Here is a 23,956-nt window from a genome sequence, read left to right as displayed (position 1 = left end):
TGGCCAATCTGCACAGGGCTAACACAGAGAGACAGACAACCATCTGCACTCACATTTATGACTATGGGCAATTTATAATCCTCAATTAACCTAACCCCACACTGCAGGTCTTTGAACTGCCGGAGGAAGTCGCTTAATTTCTGCAGCAACATTGAGAGGATGTGGTGTAATTTGGCAACAGGAAAGCATGGATTCATCCTACCTATATCAACAGTTCAGCCTGATGGTGGTGTAATGACATGAGGGGTAATTTCTTTGGCGAACGTTGGGCCTCTTAGTACCAGCTGGGCATTGTTGTCACAGCTTACCTAAGTCTTCCTGCTGACCATATCGAATTTCTTCTGTGACCAAACTATATCCATCCTTTGATGACCGCCTACAGCAGGATAACACACCATGTCACAAAGCTCAGATGATGTCAAACTGGTTTCTTGATCATGAAAATGTATTCAAATGTCCTCCAGAGTCATGGGATCTAACTCCAGTAGGGCACATTTGGGACGTGGTAGAACAGGAGATTGGCATAATTAGATTAGATGAAACTTTATTAATCCCTTGGATGGGTTCCTCCAGGAAATTCAGTAATAAACAAGAAGCAAATAAATCTGCAGCAACTGTGTGATGATAACATGTCAATATAGGTCAAAATCTGGGGAATATTTCCAGCACCTAGCTGAATGACTGTGGATTGTAAATACAGTCTGTATTTATGATTACTATCTTCATTGTAGACACTAAAATCACATTCTGTTGAAGTGAATTAAATTGTCATTGTAAATGTTAACTGTCAGGTGAAACATTGTGCCAAATCATAAGTGTCCATATATAATGAAATAGGATAAGGAGAAAAAATTGAGTCGAAAACATTGGACGACAAAATTACTGCCGTCTTTTTGAACTACAACAACCACAAAACGACAGTAGTCGTAAACCTCAACGCTTTACGACACTTTACAAAAACATTGACGGCGTTGTTATGGCGGAGTACGGACTCAGTTTTGAGAGTACAAGTAGCATCGATGAAAGGAAAGAAAAGAAACGACAGGCACGACAAGAGGCGCTAGAGAAGGTACGAAATGTTAGCTTCCGAAACCGTATCTCTCTGTTTAAATCTCAATTTGTTTATTTGCCATCATTTTTGGTTTAAATCATACGCGTTTTATTCAAAGGAAAGCTAGCAAGCTAAGTAGGCTAACACCCACAGTCATGTTAACTCTTAGTGTGAGTGTTTTGTGACACAGCAGCGTCTTTTCAGGGAATTATCCGTACTTGTTATATAAACCGGCACCTTTGTGTCGTTTTTGGTCCCCATTTCTCTGTTGGAAAGCTAACAGGACTTGTGTATCTTCACAATAACCCGATGACATTTGTGTATCTGAACAGGCAGATCCTGTCAGGCTCGTAGAGAGAAGGCAAACACTGAATGAGGCAGATAGCAGACATGTGTTTAACAGATGATATATGCCACAGTGTCAGCTACTCGCGCTGCCCGTTTTAAAGATTAGGACGGCCTCGTTGTTATAATCACATATATACACAGTTTGTCGATTGGGCGTTATCTTTTTGCCGTGCAGCTTTGTTTACACTGTTAGCAGATGGAGGTACTCCCACAGAGTGCACCTGATGATGCCTCCAGTAGATGAGCCACACTATCTGCTTTGCTCACACGTAATTGAGGTGGCTAAAGCAAAGAGTGCCACCTGATTTATTATACTGAGTTTAAAGTGGAATAGAAATGATTAATCAATGTCACACATGTAAACATAAACTGAAAGGCCGTTTAATGTTTAAATATTTGACAACTTCAGCCCTCATCTCCTGTGTAATAAGCAAAACAAAGAGTTTGGGGACTGCCTTTTCGATATTGAGCTGTCAAATTCTAATAATTTTTAATGTCAGCTTTTCGGTTTCTGGCCACCGCATCAGGCTAGCTCTGCAGCTTCCTGAACTGGTCTTGGAAACTTTGCTCAGATTTTGGTCCTTATTGACGTGATAGCAACACACATGAATTGAGATCTGGTGGCTGAGGAGGGCATCGGAGTACAGTGAACTCATTGACGTGTTAATATTTTTTATTTGTAACATGGTATTTCATCCAGCTGGAAGCAGCCTTCTTAAGATGGACACACTGTGGTCACAAAGGGATAAAAAACACATGCAGTGATATGCAGTTAAACTGTGGCATTTAAACATTGCTAATTTGTTATGAAGGAGCCCAAAGTGTGCCAAGAAAATATTCCCCACACAATTACACAACCACCAGCTGCCTGAACTGGTGATACAAGGCAGGATGGATCTATGCTCCCATGTTGTTTCCACCAAATTCTTACCATATTCTCTTCTGTTATGGCAAGAATCAAGACTCAGCAGATTAGGAGACGGTTTACAAACTTCTGATGTCCAATTTTGGTGAGCTTGTGAACTGCAGCCTCAGTTTCTTGTTTTTAGTTAGAGTGACACCCAGTGTGCTCTTCTGCCACTGTAGCCTCAAGGTTCAATGTGTTGTGGCTTCAGAAATGCTCTTTTGCATACCTTGGTTGTAACGTGTGGTTATTTGACTTACTCTTCCAATAATAATAATAATAATGGATTGCATTTATATAGCGCTTTTCAAGGCACCCAAAGCGCTTTACAATACCACCATTCATTCACTCTCACATTCTCACACTGGTGGAGGCAAGCTACGGTTGTAGCCACAGCTGCCCTGGGGCAGACTGACAGAAGCGAGGCTGCCATATCGCACCATCGGCCCCTCTGGCCAACACCAGTAGGCGTTAGGGTAAAGTGTCTTGCCCAAGGACACAACGACCAGGACAGAGAGCCCAGGGATCGAACCGGGGACCTTCCGGTTACAGATGCGCTTCCCAACCCCCTGGTGTACCTAATAAAGTGTCTAATAAATATATGTCACAATGCAAATGCTAGTAAAACTTTTGAAGTGTTTATTTCCATTTTGTCATCCAGGCCAAGCAGCAGTATGACAAGGAACAGAGGAGGAAGGAGCTGAAAAGGCAGAGAGGGGAGGACACTTGGATGCTCCCTGAGGTCAACGAGAGGCTGCAGCAGATAGAAGACGTAAGATGGAACATTTATACTCGTGCAGACAGTGCCTTTAGATAGTTGCATGAACCATCCTTACTGCGTTTGCTCAAATATGACTGGCCTCGTAAAAATATGTATTTTTAAGACTTATATTACAGATTTAATACTTTTAATACATTTAATACTTAATTTAATACTTATATTACAACAAAATAAAACTTTTATTATTTCCTTGAAGTAATGGCTGCTGGTACACTGGGGAAATCTTTGCAGTATAATCATTTCTTAAGTTTTACAATAGGTTTGTGTAATTGATTTGTGTGCACTTTTCTGTGTTGGAGCAGTTTACGTCATGAAATAATTAAATAGGTAAATATGTTTTTAAATACAATTAATCAGTACATTTGATTAATTATGCATTTGATAAATAATTAATTTTCTATTGAAGGTGTAATTAATGACACATTTTATACAATTATTTATCTATTTTCAATTTTGGTTAATTAATTAGACGATTTATTATTTCATAGTGTATTTATTTAGTTCTTTATTCATTTCATTTTGGAAATGGATGTCGATCACTGTTGGAGACACATTCCTGTGTTTGTTCTTTATTGGAGAACTTTAACCTGGGGAAAAGCACACGTGCATATCTTTTATGATTAAGAAATGATTCTGTGGACATTTTTGACAAATTATGGTTATCTAACAAACTTAAGGTGAAGTTAAGAGAAAATAATCATTCCCTCTGCATCTGCTGCAGGAGGGTTCTGTCAAGAGCAAAAAAAAGAAAGAGAAGAAATCAAAAAAGAAGAAAGAGAAGAAGAAGAAGGCCAAGAAAGAGAAGAAGGCGGCAGAAACAGGAGATGGCTCAAGTGACAGCTCACAGGTAGATTACAGAGTCATTTACTGCAGGATTCCTTTAAGCGTGGCCTCAAGTTAAATCCTGAAGATTTATCTCCGATTTAAAGCTGATATCTGATAAATGAGCAATCGTTGAGCTTTGTAGTTGAAGATTTCATATTGTGACATTTCTGAATGATCAAAGCATGTTTATTTTGTTATAAAGTGACATCCCTGTCAAGTGGCAATGCTATTGATTGAGAAGACTGCAGCTCTTGTCACTCTTTGATTGATTTTTTTTTTTTTATTGCTTCCCTTCTTTGTTATCATTTCCTCTCTTATTCTCTTTTCCTTTTATTTCCTCTGACTCTGTGTCAGGACTCTGAAGATGAGTGGGTTGAGCTTCAGCCTCAGACACAGACTAAAGCCTGGCAAGTTCCCAGTGAGTCCAAACCTTCAGAGAGCGACGTCAGCCCAACACAGAATGTCCAGGTCACTTCCTCAACAAGTCTTTCTTTACTAAATAATTATTAGACTCAGAAAGTAATTTTTCAAGGTATTTTTAATTGTAGAATCAGGTTTCCTGAATGATAATGACCTTTCCTTTTTCATTTTTCATTATAAGAGGCGATGCTGTCTATAGAGATATGAAAGCATTTACATGTGCACACAAGCTTTGTTTGCTTTTAAACTGTACTCATACTCATTAATTACTTCCGTAAAGTAGCAAATTTGAAAATGTTTTTGGAGTTTTTCACTTCTTTGTTTGCTGTATATGAGAGGAAACGTGTTATGTGTTAAGTTGTGTATTTTCCTCGTTTAACTCTCCACTGTCTTTCTCACGCCGCAGAGAGACGAATGGATGACTTTTGACTTCCTGGCAATGAAGACTACATCCACTGCTGATAGAAGGGCTGAGAAAGAACGTCAGAAAGAGGAAGAGAGAGCCAAGGCTCAGGCCATTGAACAGGTTTGTGTGTGTTGTTTTTTTTTCCCCACTTAGTTTCTGGCTGCAGAGTGACACTACTCAAATGCATCACATCATAATAATCTTTTCAGCATACCATGCAAGAAGAGCAGTTTCTGAATCATCAAATTAAAACGAACCTTCTAGTATTTGCTTGCTTTGTCATAACTACTGGGAGCTGGGTCGTGTGATGAGTGTAGCTTTCTTTATAACTGCAAAATATTCACTGCAGAGTCTCTCACAGGTTGAGCATTAACTGTTGGTGGTGCGTGGCATAGCTACAGTTTAATGTACATATCACATTAATTGTTTTAAGGGTGTAACAGAAAACCTACAGTGAATTATGAGAACTGCTCAGCACAGCACGTCCTTGGATTCCTAACAGGATGCCAGTCAAGTAAGAAGTAGCTTTGATGAACTGCTGTTAAGAAAATTAAAGAGATCGTTTATGTCCAAATTGTTTCTCTGCAGCTTGGGTCGAACCTCTCACCCAATCAGTGTGAGTGAGACGTTTGTTTGTCACCGCTTACTGTTTTTGTGCTCCTGTTGGATTATTTAAATGAATATAAGATGTCCTTTTGTGTGTGTTTATAATTCTTAGGCTGGTTTGCACAAATTAGAGCTAAACCCATACTGGAAAGATGGAGGAACTGGACTGCCCCCAGAGGAGATGACTGATTCTGCAGCAAGAAAAGGTAACATACTAGACTCTATTGAGTTTTCCAGTTTTATGATTGCGAAATGTAAACTATTCTTTGAGGATTTTTGTCTCATCTCCTCAGAATATAATTTGATTCTTAATTGTATTTGTTTGTTTCACTTTATCATCAGCGAACATGAATATCCATTAGTTATATTGGTTTAGATTGAAGTGCAGAGCAGCTTATACTCTGTACATAATTTAGAGTAACCTAACACTGAAAATAGTGTGCTACTCAGATGTTCCACCTGTTTGTCCCGTTTTCTGTCTTCTCTTGCTCATGTGACCTTGATTGTCATGTTTTCTCTTCCATCCTTCTCCCTTCTGCTGGGCTTCAGCTCAAGTAAATGAGACATTTGACAAATCCGTGGTTTACTATACTGCCCATTTGCTCAAATTGGTATTTGAAATGTTGGCTTTAAAATAAGTCCCTTAAATGTACATTGATTTTAAAACTGGGCCTACTTAGTAGTGTTGTCTTTGAGGTTATATCACACTTTTTTTCCTGTGTTTTCTCAGCTTCTCTTTTTATGTACTTTAAGGACCTTTGTTCATGTTGGCTTGGAAGTTGAGTTCCATATTTAATTCTCATCCTTTGAAGCAACTATCTTGATTTAGGAAAGATCTTGTACATACTGTTTTCGAGTATTGTAAATAAACGTACTAAATGATTTGTAAAATACTATGCGGGGGCTTTAACATCTTCCCTTCCTGCATGCCTTTTAATTGATGGATATTTTATTTGGATACTCTTACAATCTGAGGCCTCAGAGGAACATTCCTACTATTACAAATAGTGACCCTCTCAACCCCACATTTATATTTCACCCTGAACCTGCCCACATTGAAAAAGACTGATTTCTTTGAGCCACAGTCCTACTCAAGGGAGTTTCTGTAAGTTTGCATTGTTTTTTGGGAGGGTTTTTTATGTGTTTGTTTTTGTTTTTTAATTAGCCAGAGACTTTGCTGGTGTTCTGAATGTGCAGAAGAAGGTAGAATAAGATAAAAAGAAAATAATAAAAAGCATGTTTGTAGACAGAAAACAAAATTGGCCGTGTGACAGGAGAGGAAGAGAAAAGCAAGGCTTCTGAGTCGGGGATTTGGGAAAAGAAAGTGAGAGAGCTGCGTTAAGCTGACAAGCAAATTCAGATATGTACGCACGTGTCTGTGATCTCTATACCATAAGTGAAGCTCCCCTTGAGAGCTCGCATAGCCTCTTGTAAACTTGAATTGAAAGCAAAGCAAAATAGGATGAAACAAAAACAAATACATGGAGTATTCATGTTTAATTCAAATTTAGTGTGGTTGAGGAATGTTGTTCACCTCATTTCTCCACACTTTTTTAAAAGAGATAGACAGAAAAAAGACTGTAGTCTTATATTTGTACAGCGTGCTTTAAGGACGACAGAGTTTTAGCTTTTTGCTCTCCTCTCTTCAGCTTTGAAGCAGATATTTAAGCAGTGGCGTGCTCCCAAACACAAAGAAATAAAATGCTCATTGCTGACCTTGACCAGAGAGACATTTGGCTTTGGTCGGTGCATTCGTCATGTCGTATTGCTCTGGGAAGTTGGAAGGAACATTAACTTCCCATAGATTTGAGAAATGTGTTTATCTAGTTTTTTCCCACCTCCCTAATCCTGACCTTGGGTTCGTCTCTATTACTCTTCTTCTTTTTGCCTCAGCCTGGCTTTCTTATTTTGTTCACTCGCTTTTTGTGGATTTTTTTTCTTTGTACCTGGGATTAGGTGTTTGTTTTTGGTTTTGTTTTCTTTTGTTTCTATGATGGTGTGTGCAAAAAGTCCACTAGTGAAAGGCCACCTGGATCTACTGTAGAGTTTAATGTAGATAATGCTAGTTAATGTCTGGTACAGGGTTGTCAAACATAAGGCCTGGGGGCTAGAATCAGCCCAGCAAATACTCCAAATCGGCCCATCTTAAGAAAATGTGAAGGTGTGCATACATTTGTAACTTTTAAATGAAATTTATATTTTACAGTTTTTCCTGTTTCCTTTTTTGTAGTTTTGCATCTGTACCCCACCACAGTGATGTTAAAATTCACAATCAAGATATGATTGAACTGCTTAAAATGAATTGGACAGACTAGCTTACTTTTAAATATCAGGATTATTTTTGAAGGAAAATCCTTTGCACCCAGTGACCATGTGAAATCTAGACCCCGTAGGCTTCACCAAACGTGTGTTTCCACCCTTGAGATGCTCCGCCTGTCCTTTACTGCAGTCACCTTCAGCTGCTGCTTGTTTGTGTCGTTTTTGTAGCATTTTGCATCAGCTCCAAATCTTTCATCTGTGTAATTTGCCATGAAACAAAGAGGGTAGAAGCCTCGCCATGAAACTGCTGTCAGTTATTTGTCCTAATGATTCTGAGCCTTTGAAAATGTGGGGACTGTGTATAAAAATGACTGCAGTTCCAAAACCGATTTGTAAAAATTTTGTAAAACCCTTTGAATTAAAGCAGAGAGCCTGCACTTAAATCACAGCCTTGGTTGTTTGATTTAATTTTGCCTCTGGCATACAGAGGCAAAATGTAAAAAAAATATGTTTATTAAAATAAATGTGTTATTCAAAAACCTAACTGTATGTGTTTTCCCTGTGTATGCCTGCAGGCCCAGTAGTGAATGATGGTGGTCTGAGCTGGCTGAGGAAAAGCTACCAGAGGATGAAGGAGCAGGCAGAGAGGGAACAGCGCAGCCTCAGTGATGTGGTGGCTGAGAGATACGGAGTGAGAATTAACTTTTGCTGCTCTGACACATTCGCACACATACATGTGCACGTAACGGATGATGACGCTGCATAACAATTGAGATTTGGACATAAAAACATCGACTGACGTTCACGTTTATCTTAGTAAGAAAGGCTTAACTGTCAAAGCAAATGCACTTAGAAGACGAGGATTTATGCACACATATTCCCTCACTACTGTGGGAGGAAAGAGACACCTTGGACACCTTGTTCTATTATTAATCTGTGTCTTTGCTGTTTGACATCACACACACACACACACACACACACAGTGCCTGGTGTCCTTTGTTGTGTCACTTTCAGCAGTTTCAGCGTTTGTGCATCTATTTATCAGCGCAGAAAAAATTCACTGTCAGAACATTGTGTGAATAGAGCGTGTGTGTTTTTCTGTGTGCATGACTTCTGTTTCCTTTGTCAAAACTTTGTCAGCAGCGCAGCTCTTGTTTCTTATAGTAACGCAGCTGACTTTCAGCTTAGTCAGGCAGCCAGAAAGCTGCTGCTTTTTTTTGCCTGATTCATGTTGAACTGCAGTAAAAATACCTTCAGAGTCACCTGCATCTGAGGCCAACAAAATTTTTACACATCAGAGTAGCCTGCTGGAAATTATACACCAGATACATTATGCATTCACTCTATTGTTTCCTGCCACTTTTTGTTTTATGTGCCTTAGGTCCAGAGTAAAGTTCAGGTATGTGATCTGAAGATCTGAACTGAGAACATTTGCCTTGTGGTGTTTTGTATTTCTGTCTTTTTATAGTCAATGGAAGAATTTCAGCAGAGACTTGATGAGGCTGAAGAAGCTATGTACGACCAGAAGAGAAGAGAAGGAGATGGCACAAGCAGAGGCGGGTGGAGGAAAGGAGAAGAGGAGTACAGGGAGAGGTGGAAGAGAAAGGATGAGGACGGGGAAGACAGAGATCGGTGGAGAAAAAATGAAAAGGACAAAGAATCGTCATCGGAAAGCCGAGAAAGATACCACGGTGGAAGGCGAGGGTATAGAGGAAGAGAGGAGGAGCGAGGTCGAGATGGAGACAGGTATAGAGAAAATGAAAAGGATAGAGAAAGGAACAGGAATAGAGACAGAGAAGGAGAGAGGGACAGGGATAGAGGACGAGGCAGAGATGCAAGCAGAGAGAAAGATGGGGATAGGTGTAGGGATGGAGAAAGAGAAAAAGGTAGGACTGATGCAGCAGCATCATCTTCTGGGCAAAGCTGGAATCAACGCTCCCTCACGCTTGGATCATTGCAAGGCCGCTTCCTCAAACCCTCAGAAGATGATGACAGTGGTGAAAGTGAGTTTGCGTCGAGACCTTTTCTTATATGTACAAAGAAGCATCAATATATTAATCCCATTTAGGGAACATTTGCTACATAATGCTACAGTCATTATAGGAAAAACAGCAATTGGAGATCATGACATGGCCATAAGAATTGTGACCATGCACTATTAATTTGTGATCTTATTCACTTTGCTTTGAAGACGGTGAACATGTCTGCGACCACTCGCAGTCAGCTGATGTTTACAAAGCAACTTGAGTGCATCGAGATGGCGTTAAAACTGTGATAAGACAGTCTGCTGTCAGTTTACAAGGTAGACGGTGGAAAAAAATGCTAATCTGTTGGCATCTACAAACAGAAATTCACATGCAGAGTCCAGCCAGAACCTCATAGATTTGAATTAGAAATTCAGAAATTCCTCCACAAATTCTGATGTAGTTGCTGTAGAATCACATTTAACCACAAAATGGCATATATGGTGTATAAATATGGAATATAAATCCCATATAAATATGGGATTATAACCAGAGTCATACAGTTGGCACCCATTTGAGTCAAGTCACCTCTTCAAATCAAATCAAATCACTTTTATTGTCACATCACATGTGCAGGTACATTGGTACAGCTCTTGCAAAGAGACGTATTGCAGATCTGCAGACCTTTGCTGAGAGTGATTGCAGTCAGTCTGAGTCGGACCGCGATTTTTTTCGGAGGCAGGTTTCCTCCCACCAGGCAACCTATACAATCAAAAGTGATCGCCAGAGGCTGAGGGTGCTGCCTCTGAGTGACTACTTGGCCATTATAACTGCTTGCGATCGGTCACTTGACGATGCAATCACTGGGTAATCAATTTTTGTTTTTCGGTTGTTTTTTTTTCCTTTTATTTTCTCCTTAGTCAAAAGGAGGTGGCCGTCTTATTTTTAATCCTGTGTGAGAAAACACCAAAACACCTTAACGTTGCTTCTTTCAATGTGGATAAGCAGCAGCTCCACTCTAAACCCCCTCCTGAACGAGTGAACTCCTCCTCCTATGCTAAAGTCCATCCACCCTTCGACGAAAGCTCATTTTCCACACTTGTGTCTGTGATCTCATTCTTTTGCCTTTAAAAATTAACAATAATAATGTCAATAAAAATGTCAGCCCAAGGTTAACAAATTTATGAAGTTTCTCAGCAACGATGCTTCATCTGGCGGCACATGGCTACATAACATTTAGGACACTACTATTTACCATCATTGGGCATCAGTTACAATGATTGCAATTAGTCTGCGACTGGTACGTTTGGTACCGACTAGTGACAGAAGAGACGATTAGTCATCTTGTCAACTATTTGTGCACGTCCCTAATCTTTAGTTCGTTCCTCTCCAGCTCCTCAGCGTCTTCCTCCTCCTGCACGACCATCCAAAGGGTTCCTGAAACCCAGCTCTGATGATGAAGACTCCAGCAGAGCTCCAGCCTGGAAGAAGAGCAGCAGTCCTGCCTGTGAATCTGACACCTCTGATAAACCACAACAGGAACACAAGAGAGATGCTGAGAAGACTGTAACTGTTCCTCAACCTGCTGCACCACCAAGGTTTAAAGTTTTTTAAAAATTATTTTAATGCATAAAAACCAAAACTTTCTATGATGTTAAACTGCATAAAGCTGCAATAGGTGCAATTTATAAACATTCTCATATTTTTCTCTCCTACATGCTAGCTTACCTAATAATATCTTAACCACTGTTGCATATGAACAGACAGACTAAGCTCTAAGCTTAGCCAGTTGTCTTTTATCTATGCTGTTTTTTGTTTGTTTGTTTTTTTGCTGTATCTAAAACTGTAAATGGCCCCTGCAGCGGAGTTTCTGCCACAATGCTGTTTGCTCCATGTTTCTGGTGTCGGACATCAGTCACTTTGTGAAAGCATTTGTTATGAGCTCCTTCACACAGCGTTTCCCAGTAGTCAGACTGATGCAGTTTAGCTAATTCCACCATGCCCCCTGCAAGTCTTCTTTTTTTTAAAAAAAAAAAAAGAATTTCCGTCTCTCTTATTCGCCTCTGTATTATACATACATACATACTAATCTCAGACAAAACCTTTTTAGAACAGGGTTTTCAGCATAACCTTGCGTTTCTAACACCGAAATGTTTAATTTATTTTGCAATTTGTGAGACAAACATTATGAAGAATTTAAAAATAACTGCAGTAACTTCAAGTCCAACATGGTCCTTTGTTGTAGGCCAGATGTTGGAGTATCAGTGCTATGTAAAGGCTTCACAGTTGTTCTGTTTTGCCTCATTAAGCTGAGTTGTTTGGGTAAAACGGCACTCAGAACCCCTGCAGCATGAAATGAGTCTACAGTGTGGCAGCAGCATGAAATGATGCTGTGAGAAGTGTAATAGCCTAGAACGACGCTTCCCAGGCTGCAGAGCTAATCCTTCAAGGCAAGGATGTAATGATCTCTGGAGGGCTCAAAGACTCAAATGATTCATAGCACATAAACGCAGAAGCAAACAACTATATGGTTAAAATTAAAACCTTCACAAATACATTTCCAATTAGAAGATAAAGCCTCTTATCAGGGTGGCATCATTGTGTCTTTGAAAGCGGCCGTTTGGAAGGTGGAGTACGGAAAAGTCTAAAGGAAAAGAGGAACACCGTTCAAGTGAATTTTTATTTTTTAAACTTAATGGACAATTTAATTTTGCAGGTTTCTATTTAGAGTTATGAATTTGACATATAGTAAATCGGTGACATGTTTTAAATTTTCCTTTTCACCTCTTTGTTTTAGTGCACCCTTCAGTCTCTCCTCTGTGTGTTTACCTAGGGCTGAGAGCGAAGGCGAGGAAGAAGAAGAGGAGGAGGAGGAAGAGGTTCCATTGTTGTCAGAGGAGGAGCTGAACAAACTAGGGTCCAAGCTAATAAAGGCAGAGATCATGGGCAATACGGTGAGGCAGTTATTTATTACTGCTGACCTTCTGTCAACCTGTTTTAACTCGGGCATTAATTTCCTCCAAAGCAGCAAAATATGTTGAACTGCACTACATTCAGGAGGGCCCAAGACTAGACCTGTTACTCCTTCACACCAAAAGGACCCAGTTGAGGTGGACACCACCTGGGTGAGGTGTTTCAGTCCACCTGGGAGAGGCCCTGGGGCAGAACAAGGGGAAGCACTGGGGAGAACGTGACTCACGGCTGGCCTGGGAATGTCTTCCTAGAACAGCTGGAGAACGATGTCTGTTAGAGCTTAGAGACTTCTTAGACTGCTGCCCCAACACCTGGACCTGGATTAGTGGCAGCAGATGGATTGATGGATACAGAAACGCCTTTAGAACTGACTGTATGCTACAAACATCATTCATAACGGAACATTGTCCGGTTTAATGCAACCTCCCGTTTTGACACAGAGTTGAAAAATCCTCTGGTATTGTGGCAATTCAGTATTCAGTTTGATTAATCGCTTGTATAGTACAATAGTCTCAGATGATCAATAGCATATAAACACACATGGATATGACTACATGAATAAGTCAGAATTTGTTGATGTGAAAAAACCTCTAAAGTTCATATTTGTTGTGAAATCCAGAGTTAAGTTGTTCGGCTTTGTGGGAGAGTTGATATTGATTTGCCTTTCCTCGGCACATATGCTTCAACTCTCATCTTTGGATGGATTTAACAGCACATCAGGGGATCTGTTAATTTATAGCATTCATTGATCCGCGCACTCGAGCCTTCCTCTGTCTGTTTTCCTGTGTCGATTCTAAGAGTGCTATGGGATTTCTTCTGGTGCGTGTCAGAGCTGCCTGTTACAGTGTTACCATCCTGGCTATAATCACCTCCCTACATGATAAAGCAATCAAACTATGTCTATGTTTGCACACCTGTGTTCCATAAGTGCAGTTCACAGTCACACACTTGGCTTTAATGAAGGTATCAGTGCACTACACTCACCTCCCACTTTATTAGGAAATCTTACTAAACTGTGGGGACTTCCTTCTCTTGTTTATACTCACCTGATCAGGTCTGAAAGGATCTTTGATTGGTCAAGGTCTCCTGTCTTGGGAAAGTTTTCTCTAAAGCTTTAAACTTATGTTATATATGAACATTGTGTTCTTTGTGTTATAACTAAATTTCTGTTTTTGTGTGTGTGTCTGTGTGTGATTTAGGCCGTCATTGAGAAGCTGAAATCACAACTGGAAGCAGCTCATAAAGCCAAAGAGAAACATGCTGCCAGGAAGAAGCTACAAGAAGCAGCCAAATCAAACCAGGTCTGTAGATACTTTACAAAGTCACCATCTAACTTTATCTAACTAGTTATTGAAAAGGGAGACAGAATATTAAAAACACCTCTCAATAACACAAGATGACCATGAAGCTGTGCGGTTGGTTACAGGGTTGTTCTCAATGCGGTTTGCTTTTCGTGCGAAAAGCCGTGTAGCATTCCTAAATGACACAAAGATGGTCGAACAAGACAGAGAACAAAACATTTTTATTTTTCACAAAAAGGAAAACGTGTTTTTGTACGTTTCTTTATTCCCAGCTTTAGAAACTGTCCCTAAAGACACCTTCCAGATCACAGAAGTCTGACCATGTCAGCTTCACATCCGAGTCACTCAATTTTTGTGTTACGACAGCAGCCTTAGTGGGTCAGACCTAAAAACATTTACGTATCACTTTTAGTGTGACATAAGACTAATCCACATCTATTAATGCATAGATATGTATAAGATTATGACCTCCAAGGGAATGGAGGAACCCCCACCTCCCCACCCCACCCCCCTAAAAAAAAACACATCCAGAAATTTTGTTTTGAAATCTGTAAGACTATGCAGACAGGAATGAGCCATGCAGCTGTGGAAAGATGCAAAGGAGGCTCAGAATGACTTCCTTAGAGAAGTTTTGAGCCGGATGTCTGTTTTTAGCAGCATTCTCACATATTTATATCCAGCACCCAATGTTGCACACTCACCGTGGCTTTCTCACTTGTTAGTATATCTAAATGAAAGCATGAAGAACAACAATGTAGCAGTGACCTGTTTCTAAATGATAGAATAACAGCATTTTAGCAAAAGTGATAAGGCCAGCACTGTTACACATCCTGTATCTGAAAGGGTGAAAGGGCTCGTGTTTCTGTTCAGCTCTTACGTCGCGCTGTCTGGAAACTGCTCCTGTTCAGCCGCTTCACCAGATTCCTAATGAGACACAAATGTCTTGTAGTGTGCTGACGCACTCTCCTATCAGAGGTCAGGATAAGTGTGCATGATGTATGTATGTGTATATGTTTGAAATAAGAGAACACCAGTGGGGCCAAGTGAAAGGGGCCGGATGCATGTGCTACCATGTCTGTGTCCATAGCGCAGACAATTCAGTCCTCTAACGTCAGGGCACTGCTTCTTCTCTACTTACTGTCTTACTAATGTCTTTTCTGGCTTCACACGCAGCTGGATACCCAGACAAATGGTTGCATATTTCTTAGATGAGCAGACGCTCAACAACTTTATAAAGACATGAAAAACAGTGTGATTATTCCTATAATCTGTAGATCATTATTTGTAGGTTAGGCCAGATTTATCCCCAAGAAAGGCTTCCCTGTCCAAATGAAAGGACTAGAATGAAATACCTGGTAAGGGTTCAGGGAAAATGTAATAATTCTTAGGTTTTAGTGCACTTATCAGCCGAGAGGTACTTCAGCACTGTAAAGATGAAGTGGTTTTGATTTGCACTCATTTGAGATCCTTCCAGTTTGTGTTGTTATAGAAGGCAGTTGGCTTCTTTTCAGTGTTCAGTGTTTTGACTCTTGTTGAATGTCTGGCTTGTATTTAGTGTTTTTTTTTGCAATGTGTGGAGACTTAAGGCCGTACTATAGTGACTAACGTGGAGGAAATATTCTCTTCTATTATTTAGATTTTTGTCTTCTCACCCATAGAGATGGGAATCACCAGGCACACCACAGTAGAATATTACACAATACTTCACTGCTCACATAAGATTATTGCAATTTTTGACATTTTGTGAGATGCTGAGTTTTGCAATAACAGATATTGTGATTTATCACATTTTTCAACTGGAAATTATCTCCTTAAAGTTAAACTTTGTCATATCTTTTAATTCAATAAGATAAAGTTATCCTACTCTTGAAATGAAATCGTCAAGTATACCAACACTGTGACTGAAACCTGCCATAAATGTTGCTTCGAGACAGTCGGTCTGCGATCGCTGTGATACGTGATCGAATGGGTTCAAGCTAACAATCTGTTTCTGATCGGAAAATCCTAAAAACCGAGTAGAGCCAAGCTGAGCAGGTGCTAGTTGAAAAGAAGCTTTTGTCACCACATGTTGCAATCGGTAGATGCAAAGAAGATGCTGTCTTATTTTGACCCACGTGACTGAGGCATTGGATGCTCTGAAATAGGAAGTAGCTTTGTCAAGCTTGGTGCGCCCAGTGTTGGATGTTTTTTTTGTTGAGATGTAAGTTTGCTCATCTAACATTACTGCAGGATTTGCGTGCATGAGGCCAGCCCTGTTGTTCATAGTAGTCCCAGAGTATTTTAATGTATTTAATAAAGTATCTGTATTTTGTGTGCCTCTGTTGATAAAATGATACAATATCGCCATGTATCCCCACCCTGACCACCCAGTTTTCATTTTCATGTGGCGTCCTCTCATCTTCTTTGTTCTTCTTTCCCGTCTGCCTGTCAAAACTTTAAAACTTTAATTAAACTGCAGTTACACACGTCTTTCCTTCTGTATTGATCGAATCAAACTGATAACTCTCACCAAAGTAAAGATTAGGAGAGTATACGTAAAATATGGAGATGTTAGTCCTGTGTTTTATTCAGAATGATATGAAAGCTCAAGTCCAGCCCTTTCAAGCCATTTAAAATTTCACTGCAAGTAGGATGTATTTTTATTCTGAAGGAGCCCAGATTATTAGTTGAAACTCAGCTGCTTCCTCTGTCTCGACAGCCTGTGAAATCTGACAGATCCACAAACATTAGATCCATCCTCCTCCTTTGCAGTGATCTGAGTGATGAGACTGAAAACGTCACCTTGCTAGTACATTTCAAATAGTTTTCTTTTTTAAAATATCATCAAAACTTGTTTTTAAAATTACCTTTCTTGTTACAGTTTGTGGTTGTTGAATGGTTAAAGGTTGAGCGCCTGCACAGATATAATTTTGTGTATTTACAGAATTAAATAGACCTTAAAATTACCCACTTGATTTGTTTCAGGCCTCAGATGGGACCAGTGAAGACCGGGAAATCCTGCTGTTCAGAACAGATGAGTCAGGTCGGGCCTGGCCTGTCAATGCCCCATCTGGACCTCAGGAACAGCACGGAGGACGGCGAAAGAAGAAACCGGTAAGGAAAGAAAAATTATGTAATGCAAGAAATTAGATAAATAATCTATTTGTTGTATCAGCTTGCCAACGCTTGGGGGGAAGGGAAAAAAAAAAAGACTGAGAGGGTCCTGGGCATTGATGCAACAGAGGTGTTGAGAGATGGGGAGCTAATAACAGGCTTGTATCCAGCTATTTGACTTCTTTTTTTTGTGATATTCATCGTGTGTGAAAAGACAACAAGCACCTGCCTCTGAGCTGAAACTTGTATACAAGAAACAAAGCCCTCAGTTTATGGTCATTATAAATTTATAGAGCAGTCTAGTCTCCTTTATTCTTCCTGATTCTTTTTTTCTGTCCACTGTCTCGCACCTCCTGTCAAATATATGATTTCAGATGTTTTGAATAGACTTTAATCTTCTGGGAGTGCTTATTTTAAACATCACACCCAATTTCCAGTGATTTCAAAAAAATCTTGTCTCTCTTTGCTTCTTTTTCATACTTCTGTCTTTCTGTCTCGTTTCAGATCGAGACGCATGTTGACGGTGAGCGTGTCCGTTACTTCCAAGATGATGACAATGTCGGTCTAAAGGAGATGGTGAGAAGGGAGAAGATGAGCTCTGCACAGGATCAGAATGCCCTTTACTCTCGTATGGCTGCCAAGGTAAGAAGAGATTTCACCATAATTGTGCAATATCTTTATTTAACTTCTGAAATGCTTATTTATTTACAATATAAATCGTATAATCTCTTTTTTTTTTAGTGTTTAGGTTTGAACACAAGCCGACTAACACAGAGAAAAGCTAAAAATCAGCCCAAAGAGACTTCGAAGCAATCGCTACTGCTGTTGTACTGTAGAACCATTTGTAGGGAAAAATGGAGGCTACAGTGCTAAAAGCCTGATCAGGTTCAGGCTGTGAGGATGGGGTTGGCATGCACTCAGGCTTAACATTGCTCTGGATACCTTGTTAACTTTGTGTTAGCATGTTGTTTGTGCAGATGCTTTCAAAGACCGTATGTTGTGTTAGCAGTATAATGCAATTTTTTCCTGTCCTGGATGCAGATTGCGCTTTACCGTTTCACTCTTGTCCTTCTACGCAATTAAAAATAAAGGTAATGTCCATTTCCCCACTCCTCAGAACTTGTATATTTCCACCATTTTCTACAAACTCAAATCAGCTGATTGTAGTATCAACTGATCAGGGCGCACACCTGGTAATATGCAGCCACTGCATCTCCAAAAGACTGGAAACGTTCACATTGGAGCTTTGTTCTGCAGTGCGTAATATTCATGTCAGTGTCTTCTCGACATTGTATTTGCTTTGTTACTCAGGACAGCAAAAAATTAGTTGATTAAAAAAATTAATGAAAACCTCAACCAAGTTTTATCCCTGCAGGACCAATGAGGCGCATCTTTTACACCTTTTCTTTGTTTTGTTTTTAATTTAAATTTCCTCATGTTTGCGAACAAACAGGGCTCCTGTCCACAGTCCTGAAACAACAGCTAAGCAGTGTGCGGTATCCCTGCCACTATATTATTTTAAATTTTATCTAGGAAACAGAAATAAAGGAGGCAAAAGTAGGTTTTTATATTAATTAAGGACATAGTGGATCCAAACAAACAAAAGCCGGTTTCAATCTTGGGGGCTGGTCTTGAGTCACATTGTAGTGGATACATGGAAAAGATCTCTGGTTCGAGTTAAGTTAAGGAGCAGATACAAACCCATCGGGGGTCACAAGGCGGTGTGCTGCCAGAAGCTGGTCTCAAACCTGGATAAATGGCAGGTTTGCATCAGGAGGTGAATCTGCTGTAAAATCTGTGCCAGTCCGACTGCTCTGGCTACTCCCTTTGGAAATAAAGGGAGTAGTCGAAAGCTGCTTCTTTGAGTCTGAGTTCTTTGAGTTCATACATGCTGTCAGGGATGGGTTTTGTTCTTCTCCCATTTCAGACTGGGTTCATACACTGAAAAAATGTAAGCAATCAATGAACCTTGACAAATGCAGGGCATATTGATTTTGGTCTGCTTATACCCCTGGCAGCAGGTAAGATCAGCAACACACAAACTTGAAGATAGTGGACACAAAATATGGCAAAACTAACTATGTATGCATGTTAATGGGAAAGATTACCCCCCTTTTTTTCTGTCACACTTCTCTGAGGAAAACGGCAGCATTTAAAATTTGCACCGTCACATCAGTGTTTGGTTCGATGTCATTATTGGTTTCTCTCCACTACTAGCTGTCTCTGTGAGACTCTCTCAGCCACTGTGTGGTTGAAATAGACACACAGCAGAAGATGAGTTCTGACAGGTTGCGGTGCGTGTGTCAGTCTATCAGCAGCTTTGCAGCCCGCACTTTATCATGAGCCAAGACACATTTTCCTCTTTCCTCCTTCTCATGTTTTTTTAGCTGTTTGCTTCTTCTCTTGGTGCAGGTTGGAAAATGATAAGAACCTGTGCAGAAGTCATAGAGTGTGTGTATGTGTGTGTGTGTGTGTGTGTGTGAGAGAGAGAGAGCAAAGCGTTAATAAACAAAAGGATGGAGGAGTTGCTATGGAAATTTAAAAAAACCCACACACTTAAGCTCTGTCCACATTTTTCCTCGTCTCTGCCTTTCTTACTCGTTTACGTTCTCTTGCTGTCTCAGTCACTCAGCCTCACTTATATATTCACTACACATATGTGTGTCTAAAATCTCACACGCACAGACACGTTCTGCACCTACAAAGAGTGACACTAAAAATACATCTACAGTTACCATGGCAGGACTTCTATAAATACTGCTAATCACAGCTATAGATTGATGATTTACAAAGAGAAAGACAAACTCTCTATTCTCTCTTGATATCACACTCTGCTTCCCTCTTCGGCCCTTCCTTCTTATCTTTTCTGCTTTATCTATAATTATCCGTCTAAGCCTTTTATCCGCTTGTCCGTGTTTTTCTCAGTTTTATTTAACTCTTCTCCGTCTTCCTCTCTTATCCCTCCAATTCTCACCAAGCCAGTCGTATGACTTCAAACGTGTTGGTTACATTTTCCAAAAAGCATAGGTGCTTGTTTGTAAATGTGGGTTTTTGTATGCAGATGGTACGGCTGAAATGGTCATCTCAGGCGGCCCATCTGGCTGCGTGTCTGTTCAGCCAACTGTTTGGTCCAGAGCACGATATCTCCCCAACTACTGAACAGCTGCTCACCACAGTGCCATCAAAATAACCCTGAATTTACCTTTGAGAGGCCTTTGTTGTGGTCCTGATATCTTTGATCGGGTGTCTTGAGGTAGATAGTTTTTCCTGATTTTGTTAATTGGAAAAAAAATGAAATAAATAAAAATTAAACAAGTCGCAAATTCGCTCAAATCAGATAGCTGTGTTTGGATCATCCTATTGTCCTCTTTTGAAGCATCAACTTTTAAGAGAATTGTATTATATTTTGTATACATTCATTTTGTTGTCTTTATTCTTTTTAAGCATAATTTAGGATGTTTGTAGTGCAGTAAAAATACCACAGCTTAAACGAAAAGCAGATGTGAAATTTAAAAGTGAAATAAGAGGTCAAATGTGGCCTGATGTCTGGATGCAAACTATAATGTGATTTTTAGTACCCGTATTATTTCCTGAGTGTTGCCAATACAAACAAAGACAGCTGAATTTTAAGCACAGTTTACAGATCAAAGATATTTTATGAAAGTTTGACCTCTTCTTCAAGGTCAAATAAGGTCACAGTCAAAGTAATTTAATATTTAACATCCGCATATATCATGTGTTGTCAATACAAACAATGGCAGAACAAAACACAGTTTTAAATAGCAATGTATAGCATTATTATCACTTTGAGCTTCAGATCAATTTGTTGAACTTGAAGGAGAGGTCAGAGGTCAAATGTGAAACATTGTAAATCTTTATTTGGTACTTTCTGTACTGTTGACAATACACACCACACTTCATATTTATAAGTTTTAAGGCTTTTTGTCCATTTTTGACCAATAAATCATTAAGTTGACCTTGAAGACGTTGATGGATGAAAGGCAGATTTTAAAGGATTATTAACATGAATTCACTCCTCCACAGTTCAGTTAAAACTTTTCATGCTATCGGGCTTACAGACAGAAAGAATGACACACACACACACACAAATGCCACCAAAACAGAACGTCCTTCATTGATGCAACAAATGACTAATTGTTTTATCTTGTATGTGAAAAAAATTTAATTGATTAACATTCCCACACAAAAAATGGCATGCTAGTTTATTTATTTTCAACAATCACATATTTCATAATGTAAACAGTGACTGCAGTGCATGGGTATCCAAAAACAAAAGAAATGCAGCTTTGTGCTGTTTTATCAAGAACACACAACGTAGTTTTCTTTACCGTCACCGTGCATTTTAACATTTTTCTGGAAACGTTATGGTCGAACATCAGATATGTCGGTGTCTTGTGGCTACAGCAGCGTGCTGTATTCACGATGTATAATTTAAATTGCATCAGGAGTGCATCCGTAAATAAAACATCAGCGGTGATAGTGAGGACTGACAGCATGGTTTGGTTGATTTATTGCTATCGTATAATGCTTAATTAGTCTGTGTGAGAGTGCTCGTGATGGCATGTGTGCAGTAAAATAAAATTGTCTGCTCTTGGCTTAATGCGGTATGTGCTTTTGCACACTTCTATGCCCTCACACTCACTCCTACACACACACACACACACACACACACACATTCCCACCCACACTAAAACTAATCCAATTTTCACTCTCACACACTCACTCCTACACAGCGTATCATGTACACACACACACTTGAGCGACGCTTGACTCTCGCTCTCTCAAATACACACAGATTCCAACCTGTTGCTGGATCACCATGGTGACAAGACTCAGACGTAGAAACACTAGAGTCAGCGTCCTGACGAATACTGTTAATGCACAGAGAGTCGACACCTGCGTGCATTTAGTTGACACTACAGCAATGACTTAATTAATAAATAATGACAGTTTCAATCACTTTACTGTTTTTAAAAATGTATGTTTTCTCTTTTTGTTTGAAAGTCTGAAACAGGAATTTCAAACCGCAAAATACACAAAAAACAACATCAGACATGAGAGAAAATGTATAGAGACGCCCCCCTCACCGTTTCTGTCTCCGTCTCTGTCTCTTTATCGCTCTCTTCTAATCTAGATGATGGGGAAGACGGACGGCGACAACTACACGCTGGACGACATGTTTGTGTCGAGCGCAGCGCAGCGGGAGGGTGAGGGGAGGGAGGAGGAGAGGATGAGGAACAAAGCCATCGGGGAGAGTAGGAGGCTGGCTGCCTCAATGGAGAAATGCCAGCACTGTTTCAGCAGCAAAGAGCTCCAGAAACACCTTATAGTGGCGATAGGAAGCAAGGTAAGCGCTGGTTAACGCAGGCTGTTATGGGACAAGTAAAAGGAATCTGTGCTGGCATACTTGGATCCTCAATTGTTCGAGTTGTCCATCAAGGTATAATTGGAAATATAGATGATAAAGGTGGGCTGTGATTACTTTTGGAATGTCGAGAAGGTTTAAACCTCATAGATTTATGCATGCTTTGCTAAATTTCATCTGTGTCTGTGTGTTGTGATCTTGTTCTTAGGTGTACCTAAGCCTGCCCGCAGGAGTGTCGATGACAGAGGGCCACTGTCTCATCTGTCCACTCCAGCATCACTGCTCTGCCACTGGCATGGATGAGGATATATGGGCAGAAATGCAGGTTAGCCCATCAGTGCTCGGAATACTGTTGCTCCAGGCTACAGGGACAACTTTTATCTGCATTTATAGAACAGTGGCAGAAATCATTGGAGCCAAATTGCTGCTATAAAGTGTAACTGAGCTCACCTCTGTGCCACTTTACTGCCCTCAGCTGTTCCGACGTACTTTGGTGCGGATGTTCGAGGCCCAGGAGCTGGACTGTGTGTTCATGGAAACGCACATGAATCCCCGCAGGAGACAGCACATGGTGTTAGAGTGTATCCCACTACCCAAAGAGCTGGGAGATATGGCACCTATCTATTTTAAGGTGTGTGGACCTCCTATCTCTCATCAGTCTAATTGAGTGTATTGGTTGCTTTGGGGTTTAAATAGCCTTTCTATTGTGGTTTTTAAAAAACAATCTGTGTTCTCTTAGAAAGCTATCATGGAGTGTGATGAGGAATGGGCCATGAACAAGAAGGTTGTCGACCTCTCTTCGAAAAGCATTCGGCAAGCTGTAGGTTAATTTTTACTCTGTGCAGTTAATTCATTCTTAATCTGGTTACTTAGTATTTCTCTCTGTTTTTGTTCTGCCCTCTGCCTTGTGTTGTTTTCTGTGCAACTTTTCTTTCAACTTTCTTCTTCTGCTCCTCTGTGTTCCTTTTGAAATGGTAATTTTCATTTTTATTTTATTGCCTTCCCAGGTTCCTCGGAGTCTGCCATACTTTGCCGTAGACTTTGGACTCCAGGGGGGCTTTGCTCATGTCATTGAAAACGAACAGAAGTTCCCTCATTACTTTGGCAAGGTCAGCGGGTGTTTTGAGACTCTTACACGTCATGCATCTCCTTGGGCTTTTTTCTTTCGTTTTTTTTTTTTCTGGTTACAATACAGTAAAATTTCAGTACGAGTGACCTCTCTTTCTTCTATTACAGGAAGTTGTAGGAGGCATGCTGGACTTGGAGCCTCGGCGTTGGAGAAAGATGATTAAAGAAAATTTTGATGACCAGAGGAAGAAAGTGTTACAGTTTTCACAGTGGTGGAAACCACATGACTGCACCAAGACTCAGGGCTAGAAAAATTCTGTTTTATTGTTTTGTTGTACTTCTTACACAAACCACCATGTGTTTCCCAGTGCAGGGATCGCATTTGATGAACCTGGTGTAGAGTCCCAATTTGGAATTTAACATAAATGTGCTACTAGCAATGTTACCATGAGATAATTTTCACTGAAATAAAAATAAAAGGACAAATGAAGAAATGTGTTTCAAAAGTTTGTTTCAGTTACATATGTTTGCATAATAAATGCATTTTGTCGCTACATATATGCAGTAGATA

General features: G+C 40.0%; 1 protein-coding gene across 1 annotated transcript; it reads left to right on the top strand.

The window, feature by feature from the left end:
• Positions 1 to 939: 939 nt before the first annotated feature.
• Positions 940 to 23,879, top strand: cwf19l2 (CWF19 like cell cycle control factor 2). The gene is made up of 19 exons (XM_085245704.1): positions 940 to 1,069; positions 2,965 to 3,075; positions 3,806 to 3,931; positions 4,264 to 4,377; positions 4,736 to 4,855; positions 5,454 to 5,547; positions 8,176 to 8,291; positions 9,069 to 9,603; positions 10,958 to 11,162; positions 12,398 to 12,518; positions 13,737 to 13,838; positions 16,803 to 16,931; positions 17,436 to 17,573; positions 22,087 to 22,299; positions 22,526 to 22,642; positions 22,793 to 22,948; positions 23,057 to 23,137; positions 23,325 to 23,426; positions 23,554 to 23,879. Exons 1-19 carry the CDS (start codon positions 977 to 979, stop codon positions 23,692 to 23,694), a joined length of 2,814 nt encoding a protein of 937 aa, XP_085101830.1. The 5' UTR covers positions 940 to 976; the 3' UTR covers positions 23,695 to 23,879.
• The last annotated feature ends 77 nt before the right edge of the window (positions 23,880 to 23,956 follow it).

Source organism: Mchenga conophoros, linkage group LG14 (genome assembly GCF_057382185.1).
Source record: "Mchenga conophoros isolate Kocher_MC1m ecotype Shallow Benthic linkage group LG14, M_conophoros_male_GT1.1, whole genome shotgun sequence".
NCBI lineage: Eukaryota > Metazoa > Chordata > Actinopteri > Cichliformes > Cichlidae > Mchenga > Mchenga conophoros.
The sequence above is the reverse complement of the archived record's forward strand: the minus strand, read 5'-3'. Positions and strand labels throughout refer to the sequence as shown.